This window comes from Monodelphis domestica, chromosome 7 (assembly GCF_027887165.1).
Source record: "Monodelphis domestica isolate mMonDom1 chromosome 7, mMonDom1.pri, whole genome shotgun sequence".
Taxonomy (NCBI): Eukaryota; Metazoa; Chordata; class Mammalia; order Didelphimorphia; family Didelphidae; genus Monodelphis; species Monodelphis domestica.
Genome location: NC_077233.1, coordinates 46573487 through 46599295, shown reverse-complemented (window position 1 = coordinate 46599295; position 25809 = coordinate 46573487). Strand labels below are relative to the sequence as shown.

At 39.8% G+C, this 25809-nt stretch overlaps 1 protein-coding gene across 1 annotated transcript in view; it reads right to left on the bottom strand.

Moving 5' to 3' along the window:
* Positions 1–1225: 1225 nt before the first annotated feature.
* Positions 1226–25809, bottom strand: part of EDEM1 (ER degradation enhancing alpha-mannosidase like protein 1) — a 39720-nt gene continuing 15136 nt past the window's right edge. The window contains exons 4-12 of the mRNA XM_001364758.4: positions 23401–23572; positions 21644–21827; positions 19007–19181; positions 17645–17765; positions 15325–15495; positions 12325–12398; positions 11557–11653; positions 7439–7642; positions 1226–5347 (exon numbers count right to left, since the gene is read on the bottom strand). Of these exons, the coding sequence (XP_001364795.1) occupies positions 5258–5347; positions 7439–7642; positions 11557–11653; positions 12325–12398; positions 15325–15495; positions 17645–17765; positions 19007–19181; positions 21644–21827; positions 23401–23572 (1288 nt within the window). The 3' untranslated portion in view covers positions 1226–5257. The remainder of the gene's footprint in view (positions 5348–7438; positions 7643–11556; positions 11654–12324; positions 12399–15324; positions 15496–17644; positions 17766–19006; positions 19182–21643; positions 21828–23400; positions 23573–25809) is intronic.

Genomic DNA, 25809 nt, shown 5'->3' with positions numbered 1-25809 from the left:
GATTCAGTGGGAGGCGGGTCTGAATGCTGCCTTTGCCTGCTTCTCAACTAGAAGCACTTTAATGATCCAGGACAATTCTGAGGAACTTATGAGACAGATTACTATCCACATCCAGAGAAAGAGCTGTGGAAGTAAAATCACAGAAGAAAAACAACTGTTTGATCACATGGGTCAATGGGAATATGATTGGGAACGTAGACTATAAATGATCACCCTAATGCAAATATTAATAAGGAAATAGGTCTTGATCAATAATACATGTAAAACCCAATGGAATTGCTCGTTGGCTATGGGAGGGAGGGTGAGAGGAGGGGAAGGAAAGAATATGATTCATGTAAACATGGGAAAATATTCTTGGAAAATTAAATAAACTTAAAAAAAAAAAAACTAGGGCCATTGATGCCAAGAAAAATTATTTCATCATTCGCAGTAAATAGAAACCAGTAGGATTCTTGGTGAGAATCTGAAAGGCAAAATGCTTAATTAGGAAGTTGTTCTATTTCACCCAATTCAGTATTTTTGACCTAAGTTTTCCTGGATAGGGGAAAGATCTTTCATTCTGAGAAGTGGGAGCACAGGATGATTTTGCAAGAAACTAGGTCACAACTATCAAACAGCTGAAAGGAACTGAACTCATCCCAAGTAGGTACTAACCTCACAGAAATGTTTCTTCTCACACAATGAAGGGACCCATCTCCCAGGAGGAAGAAACAGCATCGAAGAGACTTTAGGGATCCAGTGAAAACCCCTTGACAAAGCAGCATTGTGCCAGATTACACACCGCATTTAGAAGCCAGAAGACTCCATTTCAAATCCTGCTTCTGATACTTACTACTCCAAGACAGCTGTTTAACCTCTCAAGTCCTACTTTCACCAGTTAAAATGAGGGGATTAGACTTGGGGAATCTCAGGCCCCTTTCAGCTCTCAGATCCTTTATTTTACAAATTAAGAAGTCAGGGTGCAAAGGTATTAGGTAACTTACCCAGAACCAACAGTGACAGAAACAGGTCTTTTAAGTTCAGTATGTGAATGTAGGTTCCTTGGAGTCAGGAACCACCTCACTTCTATATTTGCCTGGCCCAAAATGAGGCACTAAAGAAATGTGTAATTGTATAGAAGAGTAAGCACTATAATACATGTATACTGATTCTGTCCCTGCTTTAAACACTAATTCTCCCCTTGCTTCAATATCATATATACACACACACACACACACACAAAAGGTGACAAGTAAAAAAAAATCTTTTAATGAAAATTGTAAAAATTCTAATAAATTTCAAAGAGCAAGAAGATATTCTTCATGACATTTATAAAAGAACATTTGGTCCTTTTACAAAACAAAAAAAGCACTCCCCTTTAATTTAAAACCATTTCTTATTTACATAGATTAAACATATCATTTATAGTTGCAAATTATATTGCACATTACAGAGTGAGAAGCACAACAGACCTGTATATTCCAACAAGTCACCCCAGCCGTTTCCAATTCTCAGTTTTGCAAAAACAGATTTGCTTTTCTAGTGCAAAATAAATAAAAATATGCCCTATGTTTTGCTATTTAAAAAACAAAAACCACCTTCCAAAATCCTTCCACCCCACCTCCCTCATCTCTTGGAATCAAGAGCTGAGAAACGGGGCTGAACTGGGAAGTGCCATGGCTACCAGACATTTGCCCAAATTCACATTCATTTCAATGTGGTCCCTCTTCAGGGCCTGCTCAGTGGCCCCAGTGGTGACCAGTGTCTAACCAATTTGTTCTTATCTCAGTTGGCTTATCACTTATGGAATAGATCACAGGGACTGACTAGGGAGGGCCCCCAATTGCAGAGGCACAATGGTGGGAGTCAAGAGGACTGGGGGCAGAGGAGAGATGGTCATAGTAACCATGATGGGAGAGCTCCTTGCACCTAGCAGCGGTCTTTCAAACCTTCAAATTAGAAAAAATACTACGATACCCTGGAACCCTGAAGTGGCAAAGGGACAAGGTTTCAGGGTATGTGTATTCACAGCACAACACAAAGAAAGACTTTTTACAATTACCCAGTAACTGCAGATGGGGTGATAGGCAAGGCTACCCCATACCCTGTCCCATGCCCAGCTCTGATGAAGTAAAAAAAAAAAATCACTGATCAGAACTGATAAAACTATTTGTATTAAGGCATCCAAACCAGACTAAGACTTTCCTTCATTTGGAACTGCATAGATTTTTCTTTAATCATTAGATACTCAAGGAGGTTATCATTTTAAGCTGTTTGGAGGCTACAGGTAGTAGCATCAGGCTCCTGGGCAATATGTACTATTAGGAAAGTTTGATGGCACTGAAGGAAAGTCTGAAAGTGCAGCGGGCTCCATCGTGAGCCTGCAAAGCAGGACGACACAAATCAAAAACTAAACTAAACAAAATAATATCCACCCAAAATTTGGAGGCCTGACTTTGGTGGTGTTTTTGATGTGCAAGAACTGTACCCTACAATGCTTTGGGACTCTGGGTGGAGGCACGTACAAAACACTTAGGAAGGCTGAGACAATACAATGCCAATGTAGAGACCAAGACTGTCACACATTAGTCATCAGTCATACATGCTTTGTAGGGGCCCATAAACATTGTTTGCCAGCACAGTCATTAATAATCCCACATGCAGATGGCGCACAGGTGAGATCAGAGCTCCCAAAAGCCAAATCAGCAAAAATTGTCCTCTCTTTGGCAATTACCTTTCTTCTGCCTTCTGAGGGAGCCACATGGATGACACAGTGAAATAAAAAGGTGTCACAATTACTGGGGGCAGCATCATCTCGAATGGCTAGTGCTGGCACTGGTGTGTTGCTTCCCAAGTAGAAAATGAAAGTGTTTGCTCACGCTCAAATCTCATTAATATAGCCTCCTTTTAAAAAAGCCATCAGACTTGGTTCAGTTCTTCCTAATGATGAATCAATGATCAGAGGCACAACTGATGCCTTCCAGGATCAATACTGGGACCTAAATACCTAGCTAGGATGTTTTGGCTTGGGTAGGAATAGAACATTCGGGGTTTCCATGAAGCCACTCACCAATCCTCAATAACATTCTGCACAAAGGTGCAGTCCCGGGAGCTGATTCTGGATTGGAGCATTAAGTCCCTGAGTTTCATAAATAGCTCAGCAAAGGAGAGGATCATGATTCCAGGCACAGATTCTAACACCAGAAGAAGAAAGGTGGTATTAGACATGCTAGAGGAGTGGGAAAGGAAGACATGCAGAACGGAGGACTAGAAGAGGATGTTAAAGTGGCTCTCTCCCACTTGGTCATGGAAATATGGGATGCAGCAGGGGCAAACCCAGAAGAGAAAGTTGGCAAACCCAGATCCCACCTAGATCACTCACACTGCCTGTTCCTCCTCAGTTCCACCAAGGCTTTTTTCTCAAGTAGGCTGAAGAAAGAAATCGGAAGAGGGCAGGGAGGAAAAAGGAAGGAAGAGTGGATTTACAGGGAGTTATGGAAGACTTTTTTTAAAGTAAAGTATACTGAATGAATGCTGGATCTACACAGCAAGTGCAGGTGGTGACTCAGAATAAGGCTTTTGAAGATTAAACAGTGAAGAGAGCAAAATATTTTATGTTCTTGCTTTTAAAAAATTATCTTACATAGTAGCAAAGGGTTTTTAAATGAGTTTGAGGATTTCTTAACCTTGTTATTAAAAATAATCAAGAGCTGAATTTTCTATCTAACTAAAGAAAACACAAAACCTCTAAAACTTATAAAACTTACCAAAGAAATAAAAAGAATGAAAAATTCCCCAGTAGGTTGATAAATGTGAGGATTTAGGTAGCTATCTGCTTCCCTTTGGAAAAGGGGGAAGAAATTTTAAAGTGGGCAGCATTGACTGACTAGGAAATACCAAGTGAAGCTAGAGCTTCCCATGTTGAATAGTCTAGTCCATAACCCCTGATAGTATCACGGTATTCAGATCAATTCTAGCTGGAGTTCACTAATACTAGTTTAAATCCATTCATGAAGGAAATACACTACCCCTGGAAAGAGTTTTCTGTTTCTTTCTAACAGGAGGAGGCTTTCACTCCAAAATTTGTCTAATTTCCTGGTTACTTACTTCCCTGAAATGAAATATTGAAAGGTCCAAGTCTGGCCAATCCCCTTCTCTCTCTCTCTCTCTCTCTCTCTCTCTCTCTCTCTCTCTCTCTCTCTCACACACACACACACACACACACACACCATTCCTAAGGAATAAGAATCTAGTATTTCACTGTTTTATTCGGGTCCTGGTTCTATGCTAACACCATGAGATCCTAACACAAACTGAGCCTGCTAAGAAGGAGAAGCAGCTTCAATTTTCAGTGACCCACAATGGAGTCATTCTAAGGCACTAACTGCAAACCTGGGCAGGCCAACTGCCCAAGCCATGTAAAGAGTATCATCCTGGTCCTTTCTCTCCCCATCCCCATTCAATGAGCTCTAGCGATGTATGAACCAAAAGAAGGGAGAGGGAAGATTTTTTTTTTAAACCCAAACACAGTTAGAATCAAAAAAGCCTGGTCAATAAGTGTGAAATCAGGACAGACCTACGAGGGCTCTGGGCAGGCTGGCTCCCCCTCAGAGTTCTGCAGAGTCCACGTGACATTAGATTTTAAGACAAGGTCGTTTCTCAGTTCCATGATGTGATCCTTCAGAAGCTACTGGTTAGAATTCAGACCTGGCCATAATGATTAGTTAGGGTTACGTGGTGCACTGGTGGCAAAAGACAGATTTTTCTTTTCTTTAAGAAAAAGGTAATCCAAAATCAGGGCAGATAATGGCTCACCGATGAGCTAGCGGGCAGCCTAACCATCCCACAAGAGAAAGTATCTCAAGAAAAGAAGTGATTCCCATAAACCCTTGTGCAAAGAGATCTTATCCACAATCCTACTGTGAAGAGGTAGCAAGAGCCTCTGACGAGGGCTGGCCGCTCCTCAACGCTTCCCTGCACAGGCAGTCTATTGTAAAAATCAGAGGGGCCCTTTCAGCTCTGCTCAGTAACTACAGTAAAGGGATAGCCAGTCAGCCACTGATGATTTCAAATCTTAATAAAGAAATAAGGGAGACCAGTTTGGGTTGTTTGTGTTTTGAACCAGAGAGAAAATAATGAAGATATCAAAGAACAGAGAGCAAGTATGTTGCGGGCCAGATCTGCCGCCATTATATTCACAGTCAGACTGTTGTAGTCCTTCCACTTCACTTAGAATTCTGCATTTGTTCCTTTGAAGATCCCCGTGCAAAGTGATGACTCAAATCAGGCCGACCATCTGATCAATCTGTCTCATGTAGATGCTCTTGAGGGGCAGAGAGTACCTTCTCTCATCAGGAATACGATTGCACTAGGAGGGAAAGAAAACGTGGGAAAATTAATTCTGAATTTAAATTCCTAGCCTACCAGTCCCTCAGGTAAGTGTCATGACTATATTCCTGCTCTTCAATCTAAAGAAGCTACAGAAAAGAGAGCTAATGTATTGGGCACCATAAGATGACGTCACAAAATGTGAACTGGAAAGGATCTTTGAGAACACGAAAGTCCAATTCCTTCATTTCACAGATAAGGGAAACTGAGGCTCAGAGAGGTCAGCATATCTAGATCATATAATCAGTGAAAGTCGGGAAGAGAAACTGGTTTTTTTTTTGCTGTACTATAAATTAGTCATCCCAGAATCTGGGCTGACAATTTAATTACCTAAAAAACATCCTCACCTTTATAATGGAACTGGATTTCAAGTCTCTCTTCCTTTCACTCCTGACATTCACATAGCTATCCAAATGCTAGAAATTGTATGTTGAGAGCACTTTAAAAAAGCTTTTTTGTGTTCTAAATCCCTCCTGATTAGAGAAATGTAGATCAAAACAGCTCTGAGGCATGACCTTACATCTAGCAGAGTGGCCAATATGACAGGAAAGGGGAATAATAAATGTTGGAGAGAATGTGGCAAAATTGAACACTAAAGCATTACTGGTGGAGCTGTGAATTGATCCAACCATTCTGGAGAGCAATTTGGATCATCCCCAAAGGTCCTTAAAAGAATGCCTGCCCTTTGATTTAGCAATACCACTACTGGGTTTCTGTCTCAGAGATTAAAAAAAAAAACAGACCAAAAAATGGGCAAGGACCTGTTTATACAAAAATTTTCATAGCCCTTTCTTTATGGTAGCAAAAAATTAGAAAATGAGGAGGTGTCCCTCGATTGGGGAATGGCTGAACAAATTGTGGGATCTGTTGGTGATGGAATATTAGTGCGCTCAAAGGAATAACAAACTGGAGGAATTCCCTGGGAACTGGAACGAGTGAGAGGAGCAGAACCAGGAGAACATTGTACACAGAGACTGATGCACTGTGGTACAATCGAACGTAATGGACTTCTCTATTAGTGGCAATGCAGTGATCCAGGACAATTCTGAGGGACTTATGAGAAAGATGCTATCCACATTCTGAGAAAGAACTGTGGGAGCAGAACTGAAGAAGAAAACATGGGACTTATCACTTGTTTATAGGGGTATAGGATTTGGGGTTTTGGTTTTAAAGGATTGCTCTTTTACAAAAATGAATAATATGGAAATATATATGTATGTATATATGTATGTATGTATATTTGTATAACCCATGGAATTGTGTGTCAACTCTCTGAGGAGGGGAGGGATGAGGGAAAAAAAGAAAACATGAATCATGGAGCCATGGAAAAAAATGTAAAATTACAAAAGGGAAAAAACAATATAAAATAAAAAGCTATTTTGGAGAAAGGGAGAAAGCAAAACTCAGGGCACAGCTATATGATTGGGCTAGGACTGCCTCCTCCAAAGCTTTCAATACATGATGTGATACAGATATATTATGGTCCCCTAAATCCAACCTTGCCACTATCCAATTAAATAAGTCTTTTCTTTTAGGAGAAGCAAACACAATATGGCAGGGACACTCAGAACAGAAGGCAATTAAAAGGTTCTATAAAGGATGGCTATGGTGCACAGTGGATAGAGTACCAGGCCTAAAGTCAGGAGGACCTGGGTTCAAATCTGGCCTTAGGCACTTCCTTGTTGTGTGACTCTTGAGCAAGGCACTAGACTTCCTAATTTGTCAAGCCTGTTATTCCTGTATCTTAGAATTGATTCTAAGGCAGAAAGTGAGGGTTTTAAAAAATGGTTTTGTGAAACACTGGTTTGGGTTAATTTTAGGGGCTGTCCTACCAAAATTACTCATTTCACTTTGGTCAAAGATTAATGACAACCATATTAGGTATTAAAAGATCTTAATTTTCTGCCTTGTTCATATCAGAACATCCTGTTATATTTGGTAAAACATAGTTTTAAACTGGTGTTTCTATATCAAACAGTTGAACCTAAAAACAACCACCTTCAACTTAAAATTTCGGTCAACAGGTATGTTTTCCACCTTCCAACCTCACTCTTTTAAAAATGCTTCTTACATTTAGGCCTGAGGTGTTGACTTTTAGCTCCAAAGGTTTCGACCTGGACATTTTTTCTTCTTGGTGTTCTCCCACCTCTTCTTCTGAAAGGGATTTCTTCCAAGGAGAGTTCCGAAGATATTTGTCCACAGATATGATATGTCCTTCAGTAGTAAACATGTATCCATTTCCAGACTGATGCACTGGATTCTCTTCATCAAACAACTAGGAAGGGAGGAAAGGAGAGGAATATGCTAGAATTCCCAAGCAGAAAGCCAAATCTCTAAAACCGACCTAGTTATAGACTTCCTCAACAATTACCATCAAGGATAATAGCAATGAAAATAGACCACTGAATGTGCCTGCTTTTAGTCTATAGTACTGTCGTTTTATACTAGAAAGAGAGGACAATCTGGAGGTGATCACTTATAGGGAGGAGAAGGCTTAGATCATCATGAGAATTTAACTGAAAGTGATCCCAGGGAGAGAGTTCAGGGATGGAAGTGATCTCAAGTTTAACTGAACAGCACATTTTCTAGGTTCCTGTAACAAAGCACTGTAATAATTCCTAGGAGATCTTATGATTCACTTAGTGGAGAAGACCCCCCTCCCCACACGCACACACATTTCTAAACACAAGCTGGAACGTCTAGCCACATACAGAAGTAGCAAGTCAAATGCCATGTAGAAGGAAAAGATGATTACTGCTTAATTTGGAAAGGAGAGGGAAGATGATGGTGACAGCGGAATTAATATTTGTATACAGGATATGCAACAAGGGCCTAGAGAACATTGTAAGCAAAGACACAAAGGTGAAACAATGCCAGAAGTTTATATCAGGACATACAGTCTGGTTAATGTAGAGAGGGAGGAAAGCAGTAAGAAATAAAGCAGGAAAGGTGAAATAGACTGTGGAGAGCCTTGAATGTCAGACCAAAGAAGGTTTTTCGATTGGAAATTAGGAGCCAAGGGAGAGCTTTGTGCAAGAGTAGTGTGACCACATTCATGCATAAGGAAGGTAAATCTTGACAGCCAAGGGGATAAGGGTTTCCCCAGGAGAGACAATAGAGTTAGGACAACTTATTGGGTTGTTATTGCAACAGTCAAAGCAGGTGGTAATGAGAGCCTAAGTTCTGGCGGTAGCAGTGAGAACACAGGAAGGAATGGATGCAAGTGATTTCAAAAATGGAATCTGCATGACCCAGTAACTGATTATAGAAGAAAAGTAAAGGGAAAGAGAAAAGTAAGAAAAATAAAACCAAGGTTTTAAATCTAGGAAACTGGGCACTACACTGATAGAAATGATCACAAAGTAAGGATTAACAGGCTTAGAGGGAAAGATAAGCAAGAGTGTGGCTATGTTGGAGTTGAGGTGCCCACAAGACAACCAGGTGGAGATCTATGTAGCTCGGGAGACAGTTCCAATTTGGAAGTCAGGTATTAAGATTAAGAAGCCACAGGAATGCCAAGATTGCTAAGCGAGAGAAGGGGGGAGGGGGGGGAGGAGAGGACATAAGACACAGAATTTAGAGCTGGGAGGAACCTTAGAGATCATATGGTTCAAGTCCCTCAATTTCACACCGAAGGAGATAGAGGCCCAAAGAGTAAAGAGGTCTCTGCCTGTAAACCTCAAAATTTCTTAGACTTATAAATGTTGGAAATTTCACCATTGGGAAATTTCATACTTGAAAAATTTCCTATTGATAGTGGGTCTTGACTATTGGAATGTGAACCCCATTGGCATGGGAGGTTCCTTCTCTTTCCTTCTTAAGATTACTTTAGGACAGAAACCTTTTGCTGAACAATGGAAAGGACTTTGACCTATGCTTAAGCATAGACAAGGAATTTCTTTGAGTCATGATTGATTTTAGAATTGATACAATGGAGATACTTGGAATCAATCTCCACCCTATTCAGTCCTAACAGGATTGAGTAAGGGCTGCAGCCTAGATCAAAATTTAATTATTCCAATCTCTACCCTACTCAGGTTAACAGGATTTAGAAAGGGCTGTAGCAAAGGAGCAAAGATTTAATTATTTGAAAATATGACCTTCAACAGACATGTGCAAAGCCAGAGACCTCTGGGCAGTCCTGGGTTAAGCTAGAGCCTCCATTGGCACAGGGAAATTGATGGACAGTGATTGGTAGATGTGAGAACTGAGGGGAGGGAACTTGGATGTTTTTCTTAAAGAGAGGGGGGGCTGAAGACTGGAGGTGGTTGAGGAGTTGGCCGGAGTGGTTGCGGTGTGCTCTGAGAAGCTTGCTCTGAAGGAAGCTGAAGGTGGGGGCCTCTGAGACTGTTTCTCCATTTTGGTCACGTGAGTAATAGGGACTGATCTCTTTTCTTTGCCCCAGCTATCTAAGGGCTTGGGCCCTTTGGCCCAGCCTAAACAGAAGGGGTATTTAAGCCCTATTCCCTTCTCTCCCTTTTTTTCTCTCTCTATCTCTAATTCCTTTCTTACTCCTATTGTAATTAAACTCTATAAAAGATTTACTGCTGACTTGAGTTTTCATTTAGGAATTACATAGCTGAATTCCTTGGCGACCTCAAATTAATATATATCAGTCTTTTAAAGTGATTTCCTTGTCACACATGTGAACTGGAAGAACCTCCAGGAATTGATGCAAAGTGAAAGGAGCAGAACCAGGAAAACATTGTACACAGAGACTGATACACTGTGGTACAATCAAATGTAATGGACTTCTCTACTAGCAGCAATGCAATGACCCAGGACAATTCTGAGGGACTTATGAGAAAGAACATTATCCACATCCAGAGAAAGAACTGTGGGAGTAGAAACACAGAAGAAAAAAACATTTCCTTGATCACATGCCTCAAATGCAGTGTTCTCAATACACCACCAAACTGAGCCTTCAAGACTTATTAAAACACATTGGAATGGGAAAACAGCTGCATTATCAATGGCAAAAATTTGGAGAGTGCACACACAGACATAAGAGGGCAAACCACCAGAGAAGGAAGCAAATAAGTATCACTTGAATCTAGTTTCACTGAAGATGAGAGAAAGGAGCATCCAACAGGAGAGAGCAACCAGTGTCAAATGCTGCCAAGAGAATAAAGATGAAGACTCAGGGAGAAAAAAAATCATTTGGGACTAAATAATAACTGGCAACCTTTGCAAGAGGAATAGGAATATAAAGCAAATTTTAAGATTTAGAGGATGACAAAGTATCAGAGAGAACTTTTTCCAAGTTTAGCAGTGAAGAGAAAAGAGATATGCAAGGATTGCTAGAACAAGATTCTATAGAAGAATATCTTCCAACATGAAGACTCTGTCATTATAGCCCATTTACCTCTTGAAATGATAAAAAACTGGAGGCTCAGAGAGGATAAGTCTTTTGTCCATGATAAGTTCATTTGAAGCAGCGCCAGAATTGGCACCCAGTTTTGCAAATTCTTGGTCCAATGAACTTAATTTCACAAGCACATGCATGAGCATGACTGTCAGCATGAGTGTGTACATATGTTTACACACTTTTTTAAGCTAGCATGCCTACATGGTAGCATATCTTCATGCAGCTCTGAGATCCTGCTATCTCTCATTTTATTTCCAAATGCAATATAAAACAACATTTCACAGACCAACTCAAAACAGGGCCAAAAAGCAGCCAACCAGGGGTGTAGGGGAGAGGGAGGGGCTGGAGAAAGAGACCAGGGGAGGAAAGAGAGAGAGGAGAGAGAGGAAGAGAGAGGAGAGAGAGAATGTGTGCATTCAAATCCTCCCTCTAACAATTGCGTGATCCTAGGCAAGTTTCTTAAATTCCATGTTATAGTTTTCCCTTCTGTAAAAGGGGGATAATAATAATACCTTTTCCCACAAGGTTATTATGAGGATAAAATTAGATAGAAATTTAAAAGCATTTTGAAAACCTCAAAATACCAAATAATTGTTAACTGTTATTATGTTGAATATGTTGGGGGAAGGGTGGCAGGGAGATGGGAGGAAGGAAGATTACAGGATAGAAAATATGTCTGGATAAATGGATGGCTGGGGTGTTTGTCCCCAGCAAGTTTACAGATGGGCCAGGAACCAAATACATGTTCACAGTCAGCACTGCTCTAAGCTTTATTGAAAATGTTATCATTGAATGAAATCACTTTTGAATGCAATACATACCAGATACAAGTATTTACAGGTCTCACTCAGGAAGAAACTTTCCATCCGGTCCTCTTTTGATTTCTCTATGACATGATGTAATGTAGCATAACCACATCTGTAAAAGAATTGTGCTTTTAATCATTCTCTACCCAACAGTAAAATAAACGTCCTAAGCATAGTCTTCTGAAACTAATCAAATGCCACATAGACAACCATATGAGTTTAAACGTTCTCTATTCTTATTTTGAAAGGGCCGTAAACAAACTAATGGACCAAACTGATGCCAATGGAATATTCTACAATCGAGACAAGACCTGGTTTCATTTTTTTTAACTGCAGTAACCAAAGACTTTTATGAATTTTTAAAAGCCATCTAGAATTTGATTGAGGAAATGTAATTTGGCTATAATTGATGGCAGGTTACAACTTGAAGGTAACTACCAAGAGCAAGATGATAGTACCAATTACAGCTGAAAGTTTTCAAAATGAAACTGAACTTTATATCATAGGATTTCAGTGTTGCCAAGTACCTTCAAGGTCAACAAGCTCATGTTATGGGGGGGGGAAGGGGGGGGAAGCCCAGACTTACCCAAGGTCACAAAACTAGTCGACTGTGAAACTAATATCAGAACTCAGACCTCTTAACATCTCATGCTGTGATCTTTATAAGATCCTGCCTACCTCTCATTTTATTTCCAAATGCAATATAAAACAACATTTCACATACCAACTCAAAACAGAGCCCAAAAGCGGCCAACAAAGAGAAAAGGAACTTTTAAAACTGACTTGACTTTTGTATGCTTTTCCAGGCTCTGAAGAATATCCATTCCTACATGGAGATAAAAGGGATTCTTGGTTGCCTAAAAAGAACAAAAAAAGGAACATAATCTAGCAAAAGAAATTTTTAAATACCTTAAAAATACATATCAGAAAGCCAAGAGCACTAAGTTAGGAGATACTAATGCTAATCAAAAGAAAGTAGGCACAGAGCAAAATTAATATTTTGGGGGTACTTCAAGAATATGAAAGGAGTGGGGAAAATGCATTTTTTAAAAAATCACCATAACCCACATCGAGTCTGTTTTGTTTAAGCTTTCAATGATCTTAGAACATCTTGCTTCAGGAATATTGACTTCAGCTCTCTGGAGAACACAAGGTCAGGGTTAAAAATAAAAACACAATACTACTCAAACACTTAATAAGGGCTACATCAGGAGCTGGCCCTGCATTACCTTAAAGGTCAAGCCCAGGTTCTACTTGTCGTTAAATAAATGGAAAAATTAAGAAGCAAATAGAAGAACAGTTTTGGCCTTTACCACTGACCCAGGTATCACTCCAAGGCAGTACATAATCAAGTTCTGCTAACAGTAGAAGTGAGGCTTTTCAAGAAAGCTTAAAACCAGGTTCTGCTAGAACTTGGAATCACTGAATTTTACAAGTAGGAGATCTTATATATCATCTGATTCTCAACATTTCCTCTTAATAATTTCCAGAAAAAAAGCTTTCTGGATACACATAACCATATCCCTCCCCCCAATAAATTATCATATTTATCCCCAATAAATTATCATATTTATACACAGGAACAAGCAGTAGTTTTTCTAGTGCTTTAAGCTGTGAATCAAAGGTCCTATTGAATTCAGATACACACATCATTTAGTGTCAAATATGGCACCTCTCCTGTCATTGAATCAAAAGATGGGCAAGTTGTAGGTAAAGAGAATTTGAAAAATGCTAATTTTTGGATGTCATGGAAGCACTAGACAACTTAAAGTTTGAAGAAGTTAAGAACAGAAGTGAGGAATTGAATAACAAGGAAAAAGAATATGGAAAAAAGGGAAAAGATCCAAAAGCTGAAAGGCAATAAATGAAGCAAAAGAGGGGAGAAAAAACAACCAAAATCAAGACTTCAATTTAAAATTTTATACCTTTACTTTTTATTGATTAGAGATATTATTTTTTTCATTACTTCAAAAAATGTTAAGGGAATGATATTGTCATTTTAAAATTAAGGTGACTTTTCTTTCTGCTTATAAGTTGATACCCCAAACCATTAAACCAATCACTACCTTCTCCTCTTCCTTGAAACTGCCAGGATTCCAGGGATGCTACTGGCTGTACTTAAACCAACCCTAAGCTTCCTTTCTCTACTTCTAGAATATATGTATCCTCATGAAGATACATACCAATGTAATACACTGGATTAACATTGTAGCAGGGCATGACATTTCACAATTAAGACTTCATTCTTGGTGACAATGAAATAACTTCAAAATAAACACTTATCTGTCTGTATACAAGGTTCCCTAGTATGCTGCTGAAGTATAAGAGAGGGATTGATTGTACAAAGAGAGGCACACTAATGTGCTGTCAATGGAGCTCTGAATTAGAACAGTCATTCTGGAAAGTAATTTGAAATTATGCATGTGATTAAGATGTCCATGACCTTTGACCCAAAGATTCTGTTAATAGGCATATTTCCCAAGGAGGTCATTGGAAAGAAACAAAGTATTCGCATACACCAAAATATTTACAGCAACACGTTTTGTGGTAGCAAAGAATTGGCGACAAAGTAGATGCTCACCAACAGTATATAATTGAATATCACTGTGCTATAAAAAATGCTAAATGTGATAAACACAGACTCACAAAAAGATTTACCTGAATTGATGAAGGGTGAAATAAACGACACAATGAACATAGTGGCTACAACAATGTAAACTGGAAAGCATAAGAATCATAAAACAATGGGACATGATATATAAAGAATAGGCATAGCACCCAAAAAGAAATAAAAAGCTATCTCCCCTCATTACTTTGCAAATATGGGAGAACCTCAGAGGTGGAGCATAGGTTTCTATATTTTTTTAATGTATTAATTTTTTTCTGTTTCTTTTCTCTCTCTTTTCCCTCAAAAAAATTGTTATGTAAAATGGTTCTCTAGGAGAGAAAGTTTACAAGGGAAATTTTGGTGATGTAAAATATTTCAATCATTTTTAATAAAGAAAAAAAGATTTGAATGAAAACAGTAAACAGGAATCCCATTGGATTTCTTTATAATCAAAGACAAGAAAGTAAAGATTAGTGTTCTCTCTCTGAATACCTATCGCATGCTATACCTAACATGATAATGTGGCCATTTTATTCTGCTTACTATAAGTCAACAAATATTTACTGAGTGCCAAATATCCACCCTAAGTACCTAGTCCTCTGTAAAGATTTATGAGTATTTATATTGTGGTGAAAATGTATAAACACCCAGACACTGACACGCAGACGCACACATGTGTAAATACATGACAAGAATGTAGTTTTGTGAGAATAACTCCTTCCAGCTACCCAGTTAAGTTCCAGTTACCTAGGACACATAACGGTTAATTTGTTCAAGATCAAAAAGTCTGTGTGTGTCAGGAGCTAAATTCAAGCCTAGGTTTTCTGATTCCAAACCCTGCATTTTATCAACGACAATACACTGCTCTCATCTACCTATATATTATATTTATACATTTATATCTCAATCACACCACAAATACTTACAACATGTTCACTCTTCACACACACACACACACACACACACACACACACACACACACGCACGCATTATGAGACCTTGGGTGAGTCACTTTACCTCCAAGACAATAAAGCAGCTGGGGATCTGCATTTGTAGAGGAAATTTCCTCAACCAACGAAAGCCCCATGCTAGATATTTACATGTTTAGTGGATACACATGTAGAAGTGAACAGATATGCACATTTATTTTTTTGTTCTCAAATGAACTTCCATACCTGGTAAAGGAGATAGGTGGATTCCACCAGCTCTGGCCTCAGAGGGTAAAAGGGAGTTTCGGGGACCTGGAGCTGCCAGTTGTATCGTTCTGGAAGGGCACCAAATCGCTTCCAAATGGCATAATAAAAGGCATGAAGGCAGATGGCATTTTCCACATCCCCTATTAATATCTAGAGAAAAGACCAACAGCTCACTGACAGTCACTCCTCCAAGGAGAAAGCTCTTCACCCAAATTCCATGGGAATGATTCACTACACTGTGAACTGTGGCTGGAGACAGGCTGCCAGTGAGGAAGCTAGGCTGCACAATCTGAGCAAACAGAATTATTTGGCCTATGCAGCCTCATTTCATTAAAGCGTTCCAAACAGAGAGTCCAGGACATTTTCAGGTTCTAGTAATAAATGGAGAAGCTTCAATTGCCTGTTAACAGAATTCAAAAATTACTTCAGCCAGTGGAGTGCATTTTTGTGCTCACTTGAATGTGAGAGCGCATTGGCCACGCTTACACATCTGGACTTAGGAGGAACAGAGAAGGACCTGGCTTCTCTGCTCAGTCCCTCCCTGATGACAGACAGCTTTGCTGCAGCTGATTTGCCTGTCTACAAAGCTGCCTCCCCTCGAGCCTCCCTGGAAGCTCAGTAGCTCAGTTCAGGGCACTTTAGCTGCAAAAAGCTTCCAAAAAGAGAGTGCAAGACAGGGCATCCCTGTGTGCTTTACTGACAAACACCAGCAGCCCATCATCAATAAAGACTTGCTTTCCAAGACTAGCAATGGAAGACCTCATCGAGGCTAGCCTTGATCCCAATACTGAACTGGACTGCAGGAAAGAAGCCTGAGAAAGGCTTGTAGCAAGCTAAAGGGATCCTCTGTGTAGGATCCACTTAGGATGATAACCCAGGGGGGCTGGGGTCAGGGTGGGTCCTGGCCAAGGGCATGTCCAACCAGCCCTGTGATCTCACCTACGTACACAGCTTCCGGTGAGAAACTCCTCACCAGCAGACCTCACCAGCTCTGAAACTTGGCGCTTCGAGAGTTCTGAGGTGGGTCTCCAGCCCACGGCTTCCTCACTCTAAGGGCAGCTCTCAATCCACTCCTCCAGGATATTTCAGATCCAGTGCAGACTGGCCAGGACAACAACATACTATCCACCAGTTCTGCCTCACATATGCTGAACATCGAAACTACAGAACTGACTAGAATAAAACTGACTTGAAATAGGAATTCCTCTTTTCAAGAAGAACAGGAACAAATACATGCCTGGCACAGAGTAAGTGCTTAACAAATGCTGGTTTAATTAATTAACACGTAGTGTCAGTCACAGAACCCCAAGAGCTGAAGAAAATCATGGAGGCCAGACTGTCCAACATTCTGTCCAGTACAGGCTTCCATGGCCTCTCCTCATCTCAGCCAGTCACTCCCCAATGACAGGAAACTTAGAGCATCCTTACAGAGCAACTACAGTACTTCAACATATCTGTGCTGGAACTTCCTACCATTGCTAAAGATCCTGCCTAAGTTCTCCAGGGGTCTGAAGAGGGCCAGAAGGAAGCACTACAAACTCCGTCTTCTAAGAGATGCTATTCAAGCTGGTACAATCTCACAGCGGTTACACACCTTTGACCATCTAGCCAACATCTGGTAAGCCTGATCATCCAGATCTCATTACTTCGTTTATTCAAGAAGTTTTCCTGTGTCCTCTCAGCCTCCAAATCCACTGAGGGAGCGCTGGCAAATTAGACCAGCTGTAAATGACGTCCAATTTGTCTCCTCCAAAACAGAACAGCCAGGCAGGCCCAACTCTCATTCTTTAATTCTTTAAACCTTATAAACTCCCAGAAGTAATACAGCTTCTCCCAAAGCCCTGTCTGGCTGCCAGCACTAGAGAGCTAAGGTGGGAAGGAGCCAGGAGAATAGCATGGAAGGGACCAAACCTACCTCAGAGACAAACAGAAATTAATGACTTTGGGACTCCTTTTCTGCTGGTACAACTAAAGACTTGGCTACATCTGAAAGAAAGCAATTCATAAAACCATTTCTGAGTTCTAGCCCTACCTGCTCCAGATGACATCTGCACACTGATAGCTTCCAAACCAATGTGGGTTGGTTCCTCCAGTCCTGACTCAGGCTCAGTCACAGGCTATTGGCTAAAAAGAGTTGCAAAAACCCCTAAACATGACCTAAACAATTTTCCAAGGTCATTTTCCTGCTAGGGTGTCAAAGCAGACAAGAAGGAAGTGCCCAATCAAAACAAGAGGCACTCACTAAAAGGCAGCATTTTACCTTCTTTTCTTGGAGAATATAAATATAATATAAACCCACCTGCAATCCCGGGAAAAAAGCTTGCAGAGAATCAATCCAGGTATTCATCATTTGCCCACTGAACATGTTCACATTCACATATAACGGAGGGTCTCCTTCACCTTCATTACAAGCTCTCCGGCTATAAAAATCAAACACAGCAGAAAGTGCATTGATGGGTCACACAAGTTCTAAAAGGGAGAAAATGTTTCACAGTTAACTTGCCTACTAGCTTCCTTTTCTGAAGGGAACTTTCACCTAATCAGTATAATGCAAATCCAAACTGGGCTTTCCCCAAAGACTCAAAGGTCTTCCCCAAAGGTCACTGAAGTTCATGTAAAGCTGGTTCTCTTCTGCCATTAAGTAGTTCTAGGACCACTGTGGGCCAGTCATGGCTCCTCTGAATCTCAGTCTCTTCATATCTAAAAATTCTAGCACTGAAAGAGGACCTAACATAGATACATAATAAATGTTTCCAATGGAATCATCCAGGGACCTGAGGCATGGCCCCAAAGAACCCACCCTGGGAGCAGTGTGGTGAACTAGACCCGAACTCAGAAAAACCTGGGGTGAGGTTCAAGTTCTTGAACAAATGAACTCTGTGACCTTGAAAAGCTCATTTCACCTCTTTGGGCCTCTTCATTTTTTTCATCTATTGAAAGGAGAAGGTGGACTATATCACCACTAAGCCACCTTCCAACTCTGAAATGCTTTGACTATGCTTACGTAAGTAAAGCTCGAGTTTATTCCCACCTTTTTTCTCCCACAAACAAAAATGACCAATCTTAGTCCACTATGCTATCTACAAATAAGAGTACTTTAACTGGGAGCTCCTCCAATGCTAAAGATAAATACTGTTAGCCCAAGAAGAGCTGGAGTACCACAAAAAAGACTTGTGGAGTCAGAGTCCAGGCAAAATGATGCATGTGGGACAAGGAGAAGCAGGCAAGGAAGAAAGCATTGAGCATTGAGAAGGGAATAAGCATTTATATATCACCTACTCTGTGCAAGGCACTGTGCTAAAGCACTTTATAAATATTACAAGTCTGTTAAGTCCTCCTGGACCTCTATAATAGGTGATAAGTAGATTAAAAAGGAAGAAAATGTAACAGATGGATGACCCATCATTTAGATAAGTAATAAGAATTTGCTGCACCAATCTTCAGCAGCACAAAAACAAGAAGACCAAAAGGACAGTCTGGTATAGAAAAGGAAGGAGGTGATGATGGAAAGGGGGAAGGAAAAAAAGGAAGAAAAGGGGAAGTAGGTAGGCAAGGGAAAGAGAAGGAAGAGGCAAACAGCCTGAGATTAGCAAGGCAATTTCAGAACACTTCTCATTTGTTTTAACAAGGGACAAAAGAACTGGGCATTAGCTACACCTACCCTCTTCTTAAAAAGGTCTGAATACTCCGATAGGCAGCATTGAACATCTCCAGGTCATCATCTTCTCCAAAGAGAATGTAAGATTTCAAGAGGTATTCATAGAAGGAATCTAATCCGGCTCCAAGACCACTCTGCCTTCCAACCCAGGTGCCTGTTTGGATGTTTATGACATTCCCTGAGAAAATACACAAGACAGCATTTCAAGATTCCATTATCAAGGGGTAAGCACAGCTCTTCTACCTCTCAACCACCTAGTATAATCTGACCTAATAGAAGTAATCCCAATTTGTAGGCAGTAAGAAAAAAAAAGGAAAAGGTTTGGTTGTTAAAATTTGTCACAAAGCATGCTACAGGGCTATGCACACTAAATCTGAAGTAAACATTTCTGGGCTTAAAATCTAGCTCTGCTACTTGGGTGACTGGGCAAGCCACAACTTCTTAGGAAATAAATTTCTTCATCTATAAATGAAAGTCAAATTAGATGATATCTGAAGTCCATTCCAATTTTTAATTTAGAACCTAAGACTCCTAGGAGTTACAGCTATAATTCTCAACTTTTTGCAACAACAGAAATGTTCCCAGATCCTCTGTTATGCTATTATTTACCTGTGGAATAACTAAAGCTAGAGGAAAGGGACAGTTATCAAACAAAAGAAGTCAACTAAATTTTTTTTTAATTTTTCAGTGACTAGCTGTGGTTCACAAGAATTCAGATCAAGGATGACAAAGACTATGTACTTGAGAAATATTTTACAATACAAAGCATATTTAGAAACTAAATCCATTTCAAAACTCTGTCTTCAAATAAATTCAAAGCTAAATAATTGGAGAAATTTTAATTGCTCATAGATGGGTAGAGCCAATATAATTAAAATGACAATCATACTTAATCTACTTATTCAATTGCATCCCAATTAAATTACCAAAAAAGTATTTTATTGAGCTAGAAAAAATAGTATCAAAATTCATTTGGAAGAACAAAAGACTATCAAAAGAATTTTTAAAAGATTATAGAAAGGAGGTCTCGCATACCAGATTTTAAACTGTTATTACTTAAATAAATAAAATGAAACTGCAATTACCAAAACTATCTGGCCAAGAAATAGAAAAGCAGATCAATGGAACAGAACAGATATCAGAAAATAGTAGTAAAAGATTATAATAACTTTGTGTTTTTGTCAAAAGCATAAATACAGGTTTGGGGGATCATAAATTACTATTTGGTAAAGATCTTTGGGACAACTAGAAGGTAGTTTGGCAGAAACTAGGTATAGACCAATTTCTTACACTATTCACTAATACATGATCTGGACATAAAAGTAGGTATCTTAAGTAAATTAGAAGAGGAATTTATGGGTCAATGAGAGATGAAGAATATTGTGAGAGGTAAAATAGATAATTCTGAGTATATTAAACTGAAGTTTTTGTATAAATAAAGCAAATGTTGCCAAGATATAAAGGGAAAAAAGTTTGTAGGTAGCCTCTTGGACAGAAGTCTCTTTCCTAAATATATAGAAAATTGTCAAATTTTTAATAAGAAGAGCCATTTCCCCAAATGATAAATGGGCAAAAGATATGAACAATTTACAGATGAAGGAAATCAAACACATATAAAAGTATAAGAAAAAATGCTCTAAATCATTACAGATTAGGGAAATGCAAACCAAAACAATTCTGAGAGTTCATTTCACATTCATCAGACTGGCTAAAATGACAAAAGGGCAAAAATAACATACGTTAGAGAGGATGTGGGGAAGTGGACACTAATATACTACTGATCCAATTATTTTGGAGAACAATTTGGAATTACATCTAGTTATAAAAATAATAATTATTATTATTGTTATTGTTAACAACTAGCAATCCTACAGGGTCTCTGATTGATACTAGCCAGTTAATACTGGACAAGTCCTTAATTTGACTGAAATTCAGTTTCCTCATTTGTAAAGTGGGGACAATAATAGCAACTACCTCAAAGGCTTATGAATAGTGAAATGAGTAGAACCAGGAGAACATTATAAATGGCTACAGATTTAATACTTGAAGAATAATTTGTGAATGTCACTTCCAATGAATGAACTGAAAAATGGAAACATGAAAGACATAATTTACATATACATACCTCCCAGATGATATCTTCTATGATATACAGAGGGAGGAAAGGGCTGAGATACTTGTATATTAAGTCTATTAATTTAAAAAAACTCTCTTGACTTATTAGACTACAGAATACACCCACACACACATATATACACCATTTCAGATTTAATTCAGTTTGGTACTTAAAGAGTTTGGGTTTTTTCTCAGATGGAGACACCCCTGCCACCACCCATATATGTTTAAAACCTCATTTTGGACATGCAAAAAGTTCTATCAGAACTTTTTATAGTGTCTTTTTATAGTGTCCTTATTCATGAATCATTTATTTTTTTAAAAGGAATGTGCTCAGAGATGCCAGTTCAGAAGAGTCCTGCCAGATCTCTCAGCAATGATAAAGGTAAAAGTTCAAGAGGAAAAGAAGCAAAGGGGAATCTGAAAGGATGAGAGTCCATGGTCCAAGGAGAAGGGGCATAAAGAAAAGTAAAAGGCATGGAGAATGGGGAAATCAACAGCAAAAGAGAGAAACGGTCACCACACCTAAGAGCCCAGTGTAATTGCTGCGAAGATTCCAAAGGGCCTTCACAGCTCTCCTCGCCACCCACTCAAATGTTGAATCCCCCAGCAGTCGACTAAGAATCCCAAACTCCACCAGCAAGGAGCCAGCTCCAGCGGTACAAGTCTCATTATTGCTGTCAGGGGGTACACCGCTCTTGAGATTCACCTGGAAATGGAAAAGCACAGGGCCTGTGTGAGCAAGTCCACCGAATAAAAGTGTGAAGAGTTAAGCTTCACTGCAACAGAAAATTACAAGTGCGTGTTCTTAGTGAGCAGGTGCAGATACTTCCGAAAAAGAAAATTCTGCGTACTAAGTTCTTCTCAGCAAGATCAGTACACATGTTGTGAAATTAAGATCTGGACAGATCTTGAACCTTTTGTCTTCTGTGGGATTACGTGTACCTGGCACCCACCTGCATCTTCTCCCCAGTTCTGATAAATCCATCTTATTTTGCATAAAGCTGTGTTTGTATCTACTCCTGAGAGGGGCTAAGCTATTTTTGGCCCTACTGGAAAGCACCCTCTTTGCAGGTGGCTCAGCCACCTCTAGCCAGAATGGGTACAAGACATCCCCAGAGATGGTGACGGTTTGGTACCACATATGACTGCACCCTGTCCCTGTGAGTATGATGTTGTAACTCTGGCTATTTCAGTCTTTGCTATTTATTTCCTTGAGGCTGCCAGCTGTGCCCAGACTACAGCCCTAGGTCCTCTGACCTAACTCTACTAATAAACTGCTAGCACAGCAAGTTTTCATTTCACAGTAATCCTGAAGTCTCCAGTCTTTTCTCAGAACACTTCCCTACAGCCTTGGGTCAAATATGACTACGAGTGTGTACAAAGAACAACCAAAACTGATGTGACCCCAAAAAGAAGTTAATGAGGAATCTAGAACACGTCATTGACAAGAGGCTTTAGAGGAAACATTACAGTGCCACTTGCTAAACTACATCACTGCAGACCTGTTGGATTTCCATAGTTATAGTGACTCTGAGCACATGGATCCAGAACAAAAAGGAGCTATAAGATCACAAAGAATGTGTATGTTGTTACTGTTATGCTGTCAACTCACTCCTGTTTGCATCCAACAACACCTCATTTCTTCATGATCCAGGATCCTGGCTCTCTGACAGTTCTCATTACTGTCTAAGAGACTGGCTCACACCCCCCACACACCCCCACACACCCATTCCTCCACCCCCACTCCTGAGGAAGCAGCTTAGAGCTATAGTGTAGCCAGGACAGTTCCCATATTTAAAACATAAGTGGGATAGTGGTTCTAATGTACCATGTAAACATCATTTCAAAGACACTACCCATAAGGCCTTACTTCCACATCTGTAAAAGGAAGAAATTCATTCAGACAGCCTCTAACTTCCCTTCTAACTCACCGACATTTACCTAGAACCCACTGGGCACAGGAAAATGCTGGGAGGTTGAGGTACAAGAAAGAGATTGAAATTTAGATCCCTGCCCCGGGAGAGCTATTAGTTAGTGAAAGATATAGAACATAATAACATGAAAAGACTAAAAGACATCCATAAGACACCCCAGGAAAACTTAAAACTATAGTATTTGGAAGGAAAATCACCAGATATATTATTCTCTAACTACCCCCTTCCCTTATGCCCTCACCCCACCCCTGCCAAAGTTTTTTTTTTTTTTTTAATTTCAAAGAATAGAAAGAAGGCTTCATTATATGGAAAGTCAGAAGACCCAATGCAAAGGGGTTCACCTACCCGAGGATAGGGAATTCCAGTTTTTGTATTTTCAAAGGCAGGGAGCAATCTCAACGCCAGATCCCGGGCCATATGCAACAGTTCATTATCATAATCCTTAATTGTCATGTCACCAAAGGGCTGTTCAGAGTCAGTTATTATTCTATGGGCAGAAAGGAGACTTCCAAGGACCCTGTTATGAATAAGAATAAAAAGCAAAAATACTCTCATGTTATCTATGTAAATATACTTAGACAACACAAAGGAACTCAGTTTCTCATCTATAAAATAAAGTGGTTAGACTGGATGATGTTTACACTCCCAGGGTGAAATCTCTGATTAGATTCAGAATGGCAGAAAATGGTATATTTTTTTAGTACACTATTCTAGTGTATGACCTGGAGCCAGAGGAATGCACCTGACCATTCCTCTGGACATCCATTCAAGACCTAATGAGACATCCTTGTTGATGTGTCACTCAAATGGAGAAGTGCTGTTTCATGGATAGATCACTTCAAAGGATAAAAGGTGCCTTGATAATCCTAATCATTTAGAAGAGTAACACTGACTCATCTTAAGGGTTCCAGTTATTCCCAGGATTAATCAACAAGCATTTAAGTGCCCACTATGTTCCAGACACTGTGCTAGTTACTCAAATTACAAATAAAAAGAATAAAACAATTTCTGCTCTCAAGGAGCTTACAATCTAATGGAGTCAACAAATACTTACCTACGTATATGTAGACAAAACAGAAAAGAATACAAATAACTACAAAGTATTTAGAGATGAGACATTTATAACAAGAAGGGCTTCACTCAGAAAGCTGCACACAGGCTAGATCTTAGAGGAAGAGAGAAATTCCATGAGGCAGAAGAGAGAAGGGAGGGCATTCCAGGCATGGAAGACAGTTAAGAGCAGAGAAGGGAGGTGCAGTGCTGTGTATAAAGAGCAGAGGGCTGGAGTAGAGAAAAGGAAATAATGTCTAACTGAAGCTGGAAATTCAGGCAAGGATCAGGTTGTAAAGGGTACAACAGCCAAAAAAGGAACCACTAGAGTAGAGAGAACAGGGGAATGCCAAGGCTAGGTCTATGCATAAGGAAAATCACATTGGCAGCCCTGTGAAAGCCAGGAAAAGGTCAAGGAGGAAGTGAGGCAGGAGGCTGCTGTGAGAATCTAGACAAGCCAGGATGGGGGCCTGAGCTAAATTTGCCATTGTGTGAGTAGAGAGAAGGGATCCAATGTGAGAGGCTTATAAAGGCAGGAATAGCAAGCTCTAATTGCTGAGAAATGTAGAAATGTTGGAAGTCAAGGACAACGAGGAGGTTACAAATCTGGAAGATGGGGAGTACGGTTATTGCTTTGACAGAAATAAGGAAGTTTGAAAAAAGAAGATGTTCAGGAAGAAAGTTAATGAGTTTGGTTTTGCACATGTTCAGTTTAAGATGTCTTTGGCATATCCAGTTTGAAATGTCCTCTGGGCAATTACTGATGAAGGCCTGAAGCTCAGGGGACAGACTGAAGCTGGATCCATTTATCTGTGAGTCAGCTATGAAGAGAAGAGAGTCAAATTCATGGAGCTGATGATGTTACCATAAAATAAAGTATGGAGGGAGAAGAGAACATTTAGGATAGATCTTAGGGTATACACAGAAGGGTCAAGATAGAGAAGAACCAGCAAAGGCCATATGGGTAGGACAAGAATCAGGAGCAAGTCATGTGATGAAATCCTGAAGAAGAGATGTCTGTCAGCACAGTCAATGATAACCCAGAGGTCAAAGAAAATGAGGACTTGGGAGAAAAAATCATCAGATTTGGCAATCAACAGATCACAGAAACATAAAGTTATTTGGATGGAAGCCAGGTTGCAAAGAGGTGTTGAGGAGTAGAGACCATAGATGTAGACAGGTTTCTTCCTATGAATTTGGTCAAGAAAAGGAGAAGAGATATGGAACTTAAGGCAGTGATAGGGACCTGTGAAGGTTTTTCAAGGAGGGTGAGAATTTAGGCAGATTTGAAGGCTGCAGGATAGAAAGACAGAAGTTGAGGATTAGAGAAAAGGGATGATCAACTCAAGTGAGGAAGGAGGAGTGGAAGAAAGGAAGAAATGGAGGTAAGGACAGAGAATACACCATGAGAAGAGAAGCTTGGAACAGCTTGAAGGACATGATAGAAAATCAACTATGGAAGAATAAAAGTATTGCCTTACTGCAGTGAGGGCCCAGATGAAGCCCGGTAACAAATTAATAATGTACCCAAGTCAGCACAGTTGTTACATTACATACATTACAACAGAAGAGTTGGGTTGGGAGAGACCCTGGGCTGTGATATGGCAGCAATAGGATGAAGGGTCAATAAGACAAGGGGCAAAGAGGTTTGGGAGCTCATGACAGTATGGAACTGAAAAGGTCAACTATAGGACTGAGAATTAG